This window comes from Pecten maximus, chromosome 14 (genome assembly GCF_902652985.1).
Source record: "Pecten maximus chromosome 14, xPecMax1.1, whole genome shotgun sequence".
Classification (NCBI taxonomy): domain Eukaryota; kingdom Metazoa; phylum Mollusca; class Bivalvia; order Pectinida; family Pectinidae; genus Pecten; species Pecten maximus.
This window is the reverse complement of record NC_047028.1, coordinates 27,318,755-27,332,616: the sequence shown is the minus strand read 5'-3', so window position 1 is coordinate 27,332,616 and position 13,862 is coordinate 27,318,755. Positions and strand designations below refer to the sequence as shown.

At 34.1% G+C, this 13,862-nt stretch overlaps 2 protein-coding genes across 4 annotated transcripts; both read left to right on the top strand.

Moving 5' to 3' along the window:
• The first annotated feature begins 1,664 nt into the window (after positions 1-1,664).
• LOC117342441 lies at positions 1,665-4,475 on the top strand. Its single transcript, XM_033904599.1, has 2 exons — positions 1,665-2,125; positions 3,265-4,475. Exons 1-2 carry the CDS (start codon positions 1,717-1,719, stop codon positions 3,396-3,398), a joined length of 543 nt encoding a protein of 180 aa, XP_033760490.1. The 5' UTR covers positions 1,665-1,716; the 3' UTR covers positions 3,399-4,475.
• Positions 4,476-6,028: 1,553 nt separating this feature from the next.
• On the top strand, positions 6,029-11,058 carry LOC117341943. Of its 3 annotated transcripts, none has more exons than XM_033903823.1 (6): positions 6,029-6,838; positions 7,967-8,099; positions 8,607-8,918; positions 9,324-9,425; positions 9,946-10,047; positions 10,848-11,058. In XM_033903823.1, exons 2-6 carry the CDS (start codon positions 8,036-8,038, stop codon positions 10,931-10,933), a joined length of 666 nt encoding a protein of 221 aa, XP_033759714.1. In that variant the 5' UTR covers positions 6,029-6,838; positions 7,967-8,035; the 3' UTR covers positions 10,934-11,058. The 3 variants fall into 3 exon arrangements, with proteins under 3 accessions (XP_033759714.1, XP_033759717.1, XP_033759715.1); XM_033903824.1 differs by having other exon boundaries at positions 6,070-6,838; positions 8,817-8,918; XM_033903826.1 differs by lacking the exon at positions 8,607-8,918 and having other exon boundaries at positions 6,063-6,838.
• The last annotated feature ends 2,804 nt before the right edge of the window (positions 11,059-13,862 follow it).

Here is a 13,862-nt window from a genome sequence, read left to right as displayed (position 1 = left end):
ACGTATGTTAATATAGAAATTTATTGATGGACTTACTATACGTTTACGCATGTCTAAAGACATTTGAACTTAGGTCCACGGTAAGATGCGGGTTTTCAAACAAAATTATTTCCAGATTGAATTCAGTATTGAAAGAGTTAAAATTTTGGATCAGAGTGTTCCGTTTTATGAAAAGACGACATTCTATAAAGAAGCGACAGACATTCCTACAAGGGTTACCACAAGTACATGCTGCATGATTTGCACTAAGACGATCATAATTAAGGGAACTACACTGGTGTCTAAGCATTGTATGCAAAATATTCATCTATTCTTGATTTAAACATATTTTATTGCCTTTAAGCAACGGGGATTGGTCACAAGTTGTACAACGATCACCCACTTCAAAATATATCGGCTGTGGAGACTTTAAATCTGACTTTAACGAGAATATGAAAAAAATGACGACGATAGTGAGCGCGCTACATCATTTAGATCTTCACACTATGAAGTGTAGAAGGGTCGGTACTAGAAAGTATGAATTGAGGAATACTGTTATCATTGTTTCGCAGAGAACAGGGATTTTTTTTATTTAAACTTTTTTTTTGGCGCAAATATACAAATGGGATCAGACACAAGTTTAAAACTTATAATCCGTCTTCTCCCGAAAAAAAACAACATAAATGATTAAATATACATATGACCGCAAATTTGAAAAAAAATGACGATGAAAAAAGATAAAAAAAAGTTACTGTACCCGAATCTGTGTAAAATGTATGTTCATGTTCCATTGTATTATACATGATTATACATAACATTGAATGATTAGAATGAAATTCAGTTTAATATATAGCATAGGGAACATGTGTTCAGTCAGGGATTGTTGGTGGAAGTAGATGATTTAGGAAGTCTGGAGTTTTGTTTGTTTTGTTTTTTTTAATCTTATATATCAATTAAAGTTTTCTACGCTTTCTAGGCTAGCAATAGTGTCTAAGTCTGGTTCATAATAAACATCATCAATACCCAATCTCGGCCCCCTGACATCAACTGTCAAGTTGTCGCCACTACATATAGTAGAAGGGAAGTAACTCTGATTTATCAGAATGCATGTTCAAGTACTGGTAAAAATCAATGTTTCTATATATTTTCATGAGAGCGTCGCGACTTAGAAAGCGTTTCCGTAAGACATTAATTTCCCACAGAACAGAGGTATAAATTTCATGGATACATTTGTTAGGGTGGAGAAAACTGGTTATCTGACTAGCTCAGGCTTGCTGAATTTTTTTCTTAAGCCAAGTGGTAAGATAGCTGATTGCCTGGAGTCCGAGAGGTCGCTAGTTCAGCAGGGACAGGCTATTTTTCGTTACTCTTATTTATTGGACTAATTTACCTTTGAATTATTAAATACAATTGTGGTCCATGCAGAAAATTGTGAGGTCGGATTGGAATATAAAATTTATTGATTGTATGATAAGTTATGACACCAACAGAAATATAGTGTAGAAAACCTTCACATCACACATTTCCTCATTTTATCGGATAGACTTGTACCAACAAGTCACTCTAGCAAAACGAGTTCAAGGATTAGAACTCAACAACAAAACAGAATATATGAAAGAGCTGAGCCCCGCTATGACATCATGCTCAGCTTATTTCCGAGGTGAAATCGAAACTGAAAACCAGATTACTTGGAACTACACGTACTAGGTTCAGACAGGTAACAACGTTCTCATAATAATGGCCTCTGTTCAAAGGGTTCGTCCGTCTGCCTTACGATACACCCATGACAGCATAAGCTGTCGGTTTTCTAACGGATGTGGTCTGGAGGAAACCTTTAGGCAGATCCTTTACGATGAGGTCAGCGTTAGCTCCCTGCCTTACCTGGAAGTTATGCCATATGACAATGAGTGGTTTGTCGTCAGAGGTAACAGGAGATTGTATGTATTAAAACAACTGGAATCTGCTGGGAAAATTTCAACAGTGAGCGTCAAGTATTTGTCTTTTGAGTCTTATCATTTCTATAACCAGTACTCTACAGAAAATTCGGGCCGGTCCGTCCGTATTCGAGGTAATCCTTCCTTGGCCGGAGAGTTTGGACGAATCAAACGAACGTGGGAAAATTCTTCCGGGGGATTTTGTCAGCTTGGTATGTGTATTTTGTTTTGTATTTGATGTGTAACAAGAGGGTGATGAGTCCAATTTGTGTGTCAAATGGGGTACTTTATACTGCCATAAAAGCTTTGATATACAATTAACAACAAATTACATTTAACCTTGATTTTAACTGCATAAATCCACAAACAGTGGCAGTATACATATAGTTTATACCTAGCTATAGTTGTGTAAAGAACTATTATTTCCAGAGCTAAAACCGATCCCCATAATACTCGTGACCTTACCATACAGACTAACGTTGACCCCCTCATTCCGACAACGATCCAATCAATACATGCAGAATAGACATGACAGCGTGCAGGAAATTGATCCATCTGCATTTGTATGGCTAACTACTGAAATATATCTCGATTTTTAAAGGACCAATCACAGGTATCATATAAATGCAATCAAGCAGTTCCGTACAGGTAAACTAGTACAACAAAAGCAATATGATCTAAGATAAAAATGGTAAATCAAAGGAATTAGTAAGGACTTTGTCATCATCGTTTTTTTGATAGCCCACCTCTTATGACATGACGCAGCGTCCGTCGTCGAGAACAAAGAGGTTTTAAAAAAACAGATATTGACCATATCGTTATAGAACCCATAGTAATTATCTACCGATTTTCAACAATCAAAAACCTAATTTTTCGCTAATATTCAAGGCAAAAGAAAATATCATACGCTTTACGTTGCACAATATATAGTTATATCAGTTAAAACAGGCAACGTTTGTGTGAGCAATTAACTTGTTCATATTCGTGTATATCTATAACAGTATACTCTGATTATATACGTTCAATATAAGCCAGAAAAACTTTAACGTATATGTTTAAGCCTGAAAGTCACATGATATTTTTTTGTCTTTCATTAATTTTAAGAAATCAAATAAATTAATTTGTTTTTCATGCTGACTGCATTGTTAATGAAAAATTCAATTTATTTTGTTAGAATTAAGTGTACAAAAGCAAACATTGGTCTTTGAAATGTTGTATGAAAATTCTTTTTATCCAAGTCCAATACCAAATTGTATTACATAAGGCTGTTGTATTTTGTAAAGAGATAATTGCATAACTGACCAAATACACAATTGATAATTTATCATTTCTTTTTTTTTACTCCTGACAGGGACAACCTGTGCGAGCTGCTGCTGTAAATGTCTGATTGCGGTTCTGCTGATACTGGTGGTGTTCGTAGTCGCGGTCTTCTTGTTTTTGGTGTACCAATCAAACCAGCAATATTCACACAGAGCATTTCATTAACTCCAGTAGAACTGTTATTGCGGACGGCCATCTACGGCTATGTAAATAACAAGCGTGTCAGAATTCCAGCACTTGCTTATCGCTTAAATCCTGAAACTTATTTGTTCTACACGTAGATCGAAACATTGTCACATGGAAACTCAAAACGATTTACAAATCCCTGTTAGACTTTACTTTCCGCGTATTCGCCTCCACCCGGTGTTACAAATATTATTACGTTTCATTACGGATGCATGGAATTGAATACTACTATTGCGGTCGCCATTAAAACATGCACTTGTCGAAAAAAAACAGCTAGTATATATTTAGTTGGATACAAACAGACGTATGCATGCTAAATGCAGTCGATTTCAATATTTTACTGATGCAATTCTTCGCAGATATGTCAGCTTTGTGATAATATCTGCATTATTCCTAACCTTACTGGACATTCTGGAAACCTGCTTAAGACAGACTGCGATTGATTGAAAGCTTTGGTATGTGATACAATCTAAAATAATTAGGTAAAATATGACAGATTTATTGGAAAAGCAGAATAAAAACAGCAGGAAAAGAGCTGAATCGGATTGTAATTTAATACTGTTATTCACATCTCCGCCCATCATTGTTAACGAGAACAATACATAAAAATGATAAAGTACCTCTCATGGAGCCTCTCAATTTTTAAGTTCGCGGATCAGCTACCCATAGAATGCTACATATCCTGCGATGGACCTTTTTCTCGCGGAAAGCTATATAGAGTGTATTGCATACCACTAATTCACGAAGACTTCCCGAGGACTAGGAAAAGCTCTTCCAGAAGTTAGAAAACGAAGAGGAATTCCGCAAATTCCTTATTGACAGTGCTTACTACGAAAGAAATGTTGTTCATGTCATATTCTTTGGAAATAGAATGAAAAAAAACAAAAACAAAAACAAAACCAAAACCAAAACAGTCAACCATGTGCAAAGTGATGCTTATATTCAAAGAAAGAAATACATATTCCTGGAGAACGATACTGAAAATAATGTACATATTTGCTTATGCATACCTTGCAAATAATCTTCTAACAGCTGGGGAATAAAATATTTGATAAATCAACTGTCCTGTTATATATCATGTTGTACGAGAACCCAAATGCAGGCTTGATATTGCTGGTCGACTACAATGAGCAAATGAGATGTCTCGGCTTGGTGGCAATGCCTTGTAACAATGCCTGTAATGGAATGGGCTCACATATGTCGGAAAAGGAATGCCTAAAATTTAATATCTGTGGTGCCGGAACCTACTCATTGATTTTGTTTATTTGAAACCATGTTAAACGATATAACGTCTGTAATTTCCCGTCCAAATGAGAGTTATATGTGACTTACATTATGTATTTATATTAATCGTACGTTCGTTTCCTCGGGGCAAATTATATATCTACTCAGGGCAATTTGTTACGATAAGAAAAAACTGAGTGCCCCTTTCAGGTATGAGTTGCATTTCGCGTCCCCGAAAAAACAAATTATCCTTGCATTCAAATCCTCTCTCATCTAGCTGATGCAATTTATTAGATAAGAAAAACCCGTAGTTGTGCTGTGACGAAAGGGCCAAAATTCAATCGTCAACAAATTATATTATACAAAATCATGCAATATTGGATTAGATAGCCGGCTAAGAAACAGAACAATAAGCAAATAATTACATAAAAATTAATATAGATTGGTCAGTAAGAAAATATGTCATATTGAATCGATAATAAGATACTGGTTAAAGGGAGGTAATAACTATATTACTTTCGCAGTACATCCAAAAGCAAGTTTATATTGATATTACAAATAGCTGTTGTTTGGGTATTGAATTGTCTTTCAGACTTCAATCCGCCATCATTAGAGTTTCTAACACAACTGTCCATTATTTTCTATTCCTCTATCCTTCTACACAGATTTAGACTGGATGCCCAACACCCCACCAAGGCTTTCATACTATATATATACAGTAAGGCATTTTAAACATTAAAACATTCGAGATCTTGATATTATTACACGCATGATAATATTCAATCAAAACGCTTTGTATCTTTTATATATATTAGTAGCTTGCATAATGTTTATATTAAAATCATTAGGGAACCCATATCAAAATGGCATGGGTTATGAGTCTACCTCTTAGTCTCTGCCTTGATCATAATGAGGTCATTATATCGGTCAAAGTTTGAATTGTAAGTAATTAGAAATTTAAAGTTGAACACTAATGTCCATTATTTTCTCTTCCTCTATCATTAGGTTTTTATTAACTTCATAATTTAAGGTACATGTAATATTTCATCTGGTATACGTGGTATATTTTCGGTCAGAAATGTGATTTTATCTGCAATGTCCTGCTCTGTGATATCGTTGAATGTAGATTGTACGCTGGTACACTTAATGCCCTTGATTGATCAGACGTCAGTGGTTAAGGTGCCCCAACACTTTATCACTAGCCCTACACCACTAGGTTGCGAGTTCGAAACCTACCTGGGACAGTTGCCAGGTACTGACCGTAGGCCGGTGGTTGTTCTCCGGGCACTCCGGCTTTCCTCCACCTCAAAAACCCGGAACGTCCTTAAATGACTATGGCTGTTAATAGGACGTTAAACAAAATAAACCAAACCAAGGTCAGACGAAGATGCTTTGCAGGTAAAGAAGATGCTTCAGGGAAGGTGAAGTAATGTAATCTTATATGTTTTAAGATAGAAGATGTGTTTGTATGTTACTAAATTTGCTTATTGACTTTGCTAATTTCCCCCATTTGATCAGGAAAATTGTTTATACTATAAAAAATAAGTAAACTGATGTGGATGTATATTTTTCTGATAACCTTTTTTTCCTTAAGATAGAGCAAGAAATTTTAATATGAACAGATGCGTGGTCACTACAACGTAGCCTTTTTCAAGTATGTTATCCATTGTCCCATCATATATTGCATCATGCTGGAAATTTTTAACAGTTTTCTTTAAAAGTGTTCGTAACCTCATCACACCTCAAGGTGACGTGTTCATTTTAACAACATTCTTGTGCAGCTTTTGTATAATTTTCAGTACAATGCATATTGATATTTTTAGGCCAAAATAAGTAAATAATATAACGAAAAAAACTGTTTTGACTGTGTGACTACGGTTGCGAGTTTAGGATTTGAACATAATTTATAATCATTCCAGTACATAGTGCTATATCCCAAAATCTAACTTGAAATACAGTGCACATGTATTCTCCGTTATAACTTTGGTAAGTTTGTTATGGAAACATGCATGATAATATGACACGCCATGTCGTCGTGGATAACCTACATTGTTAAGTAGCTATGCCGATATGACCAGACTGAACTCTCCTCTATAACCCAGTTGGAATCCACGATCGGTTGTTGATAAGACAGATAAGGAAAAGAATCCACTAAAGTCACAAATTGGCGACATTGTCCTTCAGAGCACTGACAGGTAAGTTCATTTTCAAATTTTATTTTTTTTACGATTTTATTTAAGAAATGTGTCCATGTTTGATATTCCATACATTAGGTCGTTACTGTAATTCAATCATTTTGATAACAGGCACTGTATTGTTCTAATCTAGAAAGTTCAGCCCTCGGGAAACAATGTCAGATATTGTCGCTTGTGACAGCCATGACTTCGACGACATCACAATACATGAGTTGTTACAATATAATAGTCAGTTTTTTTTTAAATAAAAACTATCAATAGTATCACAAGGTTACATAACGGACTTAAATAGTGTATGGACACTTCTACTGAATGAAGCAAAACACAAGTGTGAAACAAGAAACAGATATAAGATAACAGTATAATGATACGATTGCGATTTGCGGTAGTTTAAGATATTTTCTGAACATGTATTTGTAATACATTTCTATACTAGTACATTTATACAGATATTTTAATTCAGGAAAAGCAAGCCTGCCTTAAAGAGCAGTATCAATCTTTTTTTTTATTTTATTGTATTTACTTTTTTTCATGTAACAGGGTTTTTTTTAAGTTGGGAGAACCTAAAATTAGGGAAACGGTAGCATAACCCTTTGTGTCTGTTAATGATGTAAGTCTAGAAGATAGGGATTTGACTATTGCTGCATTGTTAGCGTTGTCCTCCGTTACGCATAAAACTACACCTCTGTAAACAAGGTGAAGACACCTCAACACAGCTTGCATCACCCATGTAAGCAGTATATAATACATATGTAATTACGTGCTGCACATATCCAAAGTAAATTAGACAAGTGTAAAGTAACATAATACACATACATACAGTATATCTTTGTATTTAATTCCGATACCGGTTTAGACCACGAAAACTAGATTTTCTTTCGTTGGTCATTCATATTTTAAAGTTGTAAATTTAAATTAAAAAAATGTATTTATATAGTTATTGACTCAATGTATCATATAGAGTGTTATTAAAGGTTGAAGATGTGAAATATCTGTCGTAATGGTTACTTTTGTATTTTTTGTTAATTATTTCATATTCAAACCCGACTTTTGTGTTACAGATAAAAACCTTTCAAACGACTGTCCTTATCTAAATAGCATCTAACCACACCTGTTCTTCCCTTGCAGGTTTTGCACTTCGTTAACACTACTTGGTCACGCGAACTAGTTTTCAGTTGAACTTTGAACAAGATCACAATGCTGAGGTCATTTGTCCTGGTGACAGTCTTTGCTGTCATCGTAGCCAAACCTTTTAACAACGGTAGGTGTATGAAAGGTATTCTGAAATAGAATAGACACAAGGTTATCAATTATGTCATATAGTTTTGTCTAGAGTCTAATCAGCCGACGATTGCTAAATAAAGCCTTTCAACTCAATTCCTATCTCTGGCCTTAGATTTCAATAGTTCGTGAGGTTTATTTTGTTTGTTTGTTTGTTTGTTTGTTGTTGCTGTTGTTTTTTTGTTGTTTTTTTGTTGTTTTTTTTTTTTTTTTTTTTGTACATAATTGTTTTTTATTGCGAATCCATGGTGTCTTAAATAAAATAAAAATAAAAATGTCCAATAAAGAAGAGGGCTTTTCTGAGAAGTACCAGTATATATAAGATATATGGCTAGGACAATATCAATAGAACGCTTTGCATTTATGCGATAGTAGACAGCAGGTATATATCATTATATAACATTATATGTTATTGTGGATTAGTATAAACATTAAAAAAAATGAAAATTTTAAAGGAACATTGCTTGAAGAATGATTTATTTTACAGAGGCCGTCCGCCATCATCAACCATTGTACATTTCTCTTCAAAATATCCTCCACGAACTTGGAGATTATTTCAAACGAATTGATAAAACGCCACAAATTGACCAGTTAGGACACAATTTCAAACGTAATTCACTTAATCAAGATATAATATCAAAACCAACAGAAGCGATAGCAGATACTTTATTGCATCTGGTAAATGATTATTTTAAAGGCAGAGCATTAAGAAGTGAAAACGATCCAGTCCCAACCGCAGACGGAAGCCTTCTTCACCAAATAGGCGACTTCTTTAAAGGACGAAGATCACAGAATATAGGTATTGAATGATAATTCCTTAGTGTACTTGTTGTATTTCTATTCAACTTTTAATTCAATTTAATTAGAACTGTCACACATTAAGATATGTAATATTTCGAATATTCTATCACTATTAATTTGATACTAAACACATCAATAAATACAGATATTATTTTTAACATTTGATAATGATTTTTATTTCATCAGTCACTGGGGTCAGTGAACAACAGTAGACTTCTGTTTTTGTTTAGCCAATCAGCTGATGTGAAGTTGAAATATTTTAAACAGTGCACTTATGAAAAAAAAATTGACAGGTGACATGACGGTTACGTCGTAATGGTCTGGTCCAAAGAAAAATGTTGTGTTTTGTAATCGGATTTTTGACATTACTGTTGACCATTTTACGTTATCGATTATGTTACAGACAGAATGAATCGAGGTGAGACCGACCCAGTGCCCACAGCGGACGGAAGTCTCCTCCACCAGATAGGAGATTTCTTTAAAGGAAGGAGATCCTTGAATAAAGGTAGATAAAGAATGCTTGTTTATCTAGTGATCATCTTCACCTCTTCCCTATTTTTTGTTTTTGATTTCGCCTTCCTTACGTCGAAATGGGCAGCGCGTTTCATATGCTTTCATTCAAACAATATTTGACCAGTTTTCTCTTTTGATATGAAAAAATCTCAAAGCAAAGTTTCGATTCGTTCTTTCATCAGGTGAGTATGGCGTTACGTGTCAAAAGTTGCTAAATGCATTTTTAATGTCATAATATTGCTGGCAAGTGTTAATTTTGTAAAACTGGTCATCCATATTGTATATAATGGTATCGTTATTGGCTATGGTGTCATAAATTGTTCTGACGAGTCTTAAAAATAAGGATGTAACAGCTCTAAAACGCAATTCTTGGATTCAATCTTTCAGCAAATTGTATCATTCACTAAATTCCTGCTGTATCATGTATTCACTTTGTCTTTGTAAAATATACGTATACTGCAAAAACTATTAGAACTGCTTTAAGTTCATTTACAAAGGGCATTGTGTTACAGACTTATCATCACGTGGCGAAACTGACCCTGTTCCGACATCAGATGGAACCCTTCTTCACCAAGTAGGAGACTTCTTCAAGGGGAAGAAGTCACTTCACCAAGGTTACTATAGTATTTTCCTTACCTTAAGAACAAGTCTTGTTTTCTTGAAGCCAGCTTCTTAGGGTTTACTCGTTGTTATTCTGGGGTGATTTACCTTTGCCATGTACAATGGTTTTCGATACCATATACATTAAATGTGAAAAGCAGTAACATTAAAGATATTAGCTCCACTTATGACATTACATCTTAAACGTAAGCACTAGATTGATATATATTGGTTTGATACAGACACTTTCGTAATTCTGTTCATTGTGTACGAATTGTGTTCTATTGCTTAAGTACACTGTATAAACGGTAATATTAACGAGTGATTTAGTTTCGCTATTTTTGAGGAAATTAGATATAGCGCAAAAATAAATAACCCGCAAATACATATATACACACAAGTGTTTGCTGCTGTGTCTGGGTATATAAGGCGTGATCTCGAGAGATTTAATACCTGCAAACTTGGTCCGACTGGGGTAACCGCGAAATATCCGTCAAATTGAGCACATATATAGTTTATTTTGAAAAAAAATGTATGTACATGTAGTAGTGTTAAATGTAAACGTTTGATTTATATGTAAACGACATACTTATATGATGTTCAATACTTTTAACACATATTGTCACTTATTGACGTTCATATAATATATAGGATTTCTTTATATTCCTTAACTACTCTCCCGTATTGGTACCCTTTTGATCTATTAAAAAACTTCCAAATTGACACTCCAGAAAAATGCATTTTATACATTTTTGTATATCACGATGATTTTGTAACAAAATCAATATCATATTGTCGTTGTGGTTTTTTTCAGTCATGGATCAGCAACTGAGTCCTGAACTATTTAACTCAATCCTTCACGAGCTCGGAGACTACTTCAAAGGGCGGAGGACAGCCTAGATAACCGGGCATCGTTGTCCAGTCACTTCAGCCTATGTAATATTTTTGCATATACATCATCAGTATTTTCGAATGTTTTACGCACTCTGACGCTACGTGAATTAAATGTAACGAAACAAAACGACTGCATTTGTTTGGGGGTTTTTTTCATCCACAATTTCACTATATAGCCGGTCTAGTTTTTATCTGTGTTATATAATGATAAGTATATTAAAGTTTTAATTTCCTATCAGATTTTATGATATCTTTGCGAGTATTTTAGCCTAGTTATCTTGTGAAATGAATGTGTTGTTGGTAAGACATAAATTTTCAAGAAATATCGATAAGAGCTAATAAGTAATATTAATACACTCTTTTCCTGTTTATCTAATGGAGTCTATTGTGTATATGTCTAGAGAATTACATAGAAGTATAATATCGTATGTAAAAACTATAGCTTCTGTATTTGAAAACATTTCACGTGAAACATTACCTCTATGCATCAGTATCAAAGCATCAATATATTACTAAAGCACAGAAAAAATCCACGCAATCTTTCACTACATGTACTGTATAGTTGTAAGTAATCGCTTGGAATTTAATTCCGCTATATAAGCGGTCATCGAGTATAGCGCGAAAATAAACAACACGCGAATATCTATCTATACACACATGCAGAAAAATTACATAGAAATACAATATCATATGTAACAACTATTGTTTCTTCATATGAAAACATTTCACGTGAAAAAGAAAGCATCAATAGATCACTGAAGCACAGACAAAATCCTCGCAAGCTTGCACTGCATATACTGTATACTTGTTAATATTTGCGGGGAATTTAATTTCGCTACATGCGCGGTCATTGAGTATATGTCTATCTATATGCACACATTTATAGAGTAGTTAACTGCCCAATCACAAGATGTGACGTCTAGAAGTTTAATATCGGCTATTTAGGTCCGACTGAGACAACAGCAGGATATTAACCACGTGAAAAGGAAAAAAAGTCCTAGAAATTTGAGACACTTGAGAATATTTAATAATGGAATAAAAAAAATGAAATTAGTTGCAACATTGCAACTTGTGAATATTAAAGTTCTGTAGGTTATAAAATAAGTTTTCATTTAATTATTTATTCATTTATTATTAACATTTTTTAAACAAAACACCAATTATTTTAATATTTCTACACATTTTATTTATCAAACTATTATTTTATCACATTAAGTGGTAATTTCGATCACGTGATTCAAAGTGAACTATAATAACTCAAATATATAAACTGTTTAATACACATATGTCAACATAGAAAAATCTCATTGTAATATCAATATACGTTATTCATAAAAAAATGTCAGTCCTTTTCAATTGTAATAAAAAGTATATACATTTCAAAATCGAACTCTGAAATTGAAATATTTCGCGTACAGTGCCCCCAATAAAAATAAAATACCAGTTTAAACGATTTAACAAAACCATTAAATTATTCTTTTTAACAGGTAACTACTGTTTTATTACTACATCATGTCAAATCCGTATATTTTGTAATGTACCGTTCTCTTAACGTCGAGCGCAGTCACTACCATCAAACTATGTCCTCCACAGAAGTTGTCCTAACAACAACCATCGATTGAAAAAGCTCGCTCATCCTACGGCTCCTTTGAAAATCTGCCAGGCTCGTAAAGTTTTAAAGCAGCCGTAACAATTCATCATCTGGGCGGTATATCATACATCCAAGGGTCACTCTAAACCTCGGTTGCTAAGGACGCTATTTGACTAGTGACAAGTACGCCAGCTCTCCAGTGTTAACACATTTCTTCTGAATAGCTGATGTCCGTAAGGTTTGTTTACAAATCTATCACACGTATCACTTAGGGTAAACATTTCAAATTTCTTATAACAAAAAATAAATTATTAAATTATATGTTGAATACGAATTAATTGAGGAATGTACAAATATATTAATTATCATATTTCAAATCTCCAAAGACATAATCTTACTACTTTGAGAATGTTACTATCTGTATATGCAGTAAACATTGAGTATAAAGAAATGCACATATTATTATATTCTTATATACAGTTAACAGCTAAAATAATCACTAAAGTCATACTGCTATATTATCTAAGGAGAATTATTTTTAAAATATACAACAATATCATGCTAACCCTCATTTATATAATATAATATTATATTATTATATTATAATATCATAGCGAGAAACATTTCAAATGGAGTTAAATATATTTCACACTAGTTTAGACTTATTACAAGTTCACGCGCGTTTAATCCTGGCACAGTGCTAGGAGATTATATTCCCACGCAAGTCTCGTCAGCTCCTCAACAATGAACTTTTTGAACAGTATCAAAAGAATGCGTCTCTCCTTTTATTATCTAGAGATCGTAAATCCTTTTATGTTGCTTCAGTAGGGTCGCGCTGTGCCGATGGAAGGCTATTGAATACATACACACCTCGTAGTGGCCTTTGTTAAGCGGTGAATGAACCTGTATCATTGTGTCAATCACTTAAGATTTACAACGAAAGCTCAATATTTTTCTTCACTGCGTGTTATATTCTTGCAGGTATAGAACTGCACTGTCTTGGTGATTGAGGTATCAGCATTCAAGATGACAGCAAACAACAAGTTCGCAATGAACATCGTGGTCGTTCTTGTTAGCTGGCGTCATAGAAATCACACTTGCCTTTGACCTTGATGACCAGGGTTCGATTCCCCTGATCGGATGTGTAAAGACATGGGGTCAGTGGTCGACATCGTGGTTCCGTGGTTAATCCGGTTTCTCAGACAGTAAAACTCCTCCCGAGCTTCTCACCAGGCCACGAAGAGAGAATAATATATGTACACTGTAGATATTACTTGTTTCGTTTCACGAATGTTGTAAATAAATAAATAAGTTCATGGTTTAGTTGACCACAAAGTTTCGACT

Excerpts from the sequence above, each read along its gene's own strand:
- LOC117342441 (XM_033904599.1), top strand. The coding sequence starts at position 1,717 with ATGGCCTCTGTTCAAAGGGTTCGTCCGTCTGCCTTACGATACACCCAT. Across the intron at positions 2,126-3,264 it reads CGGGGGATTTTGTCAGCTTG|GGACAACCTGTGCGAGCTGC; the intron begins GTATGTGTATTT and ends TACTCCTGACAG.
- LOC117341943 (XM_033903823.1), top strand. The coding sequence starts at position 8,036 with ATGCTGAGGTCATTTGTCCTGGTGACAGTCTTTGCTGTCATCGTAGCC. Across the intron at positions 8,100-8,606 it reads AGCCAAACCTTTTAACAACG|AGGCCGTCCGCCATCATCAA; the intron begins GTAGGTGTATGA and ends TTTATTTTACAG. Across the intron at positions 8,919-9,323 it reads ACGAAGATCACAGAATATAG|ACAGAATGAATCGAGGTGAG; the intron begins GTATTGAATGAT and ends ATTATGTTACAG.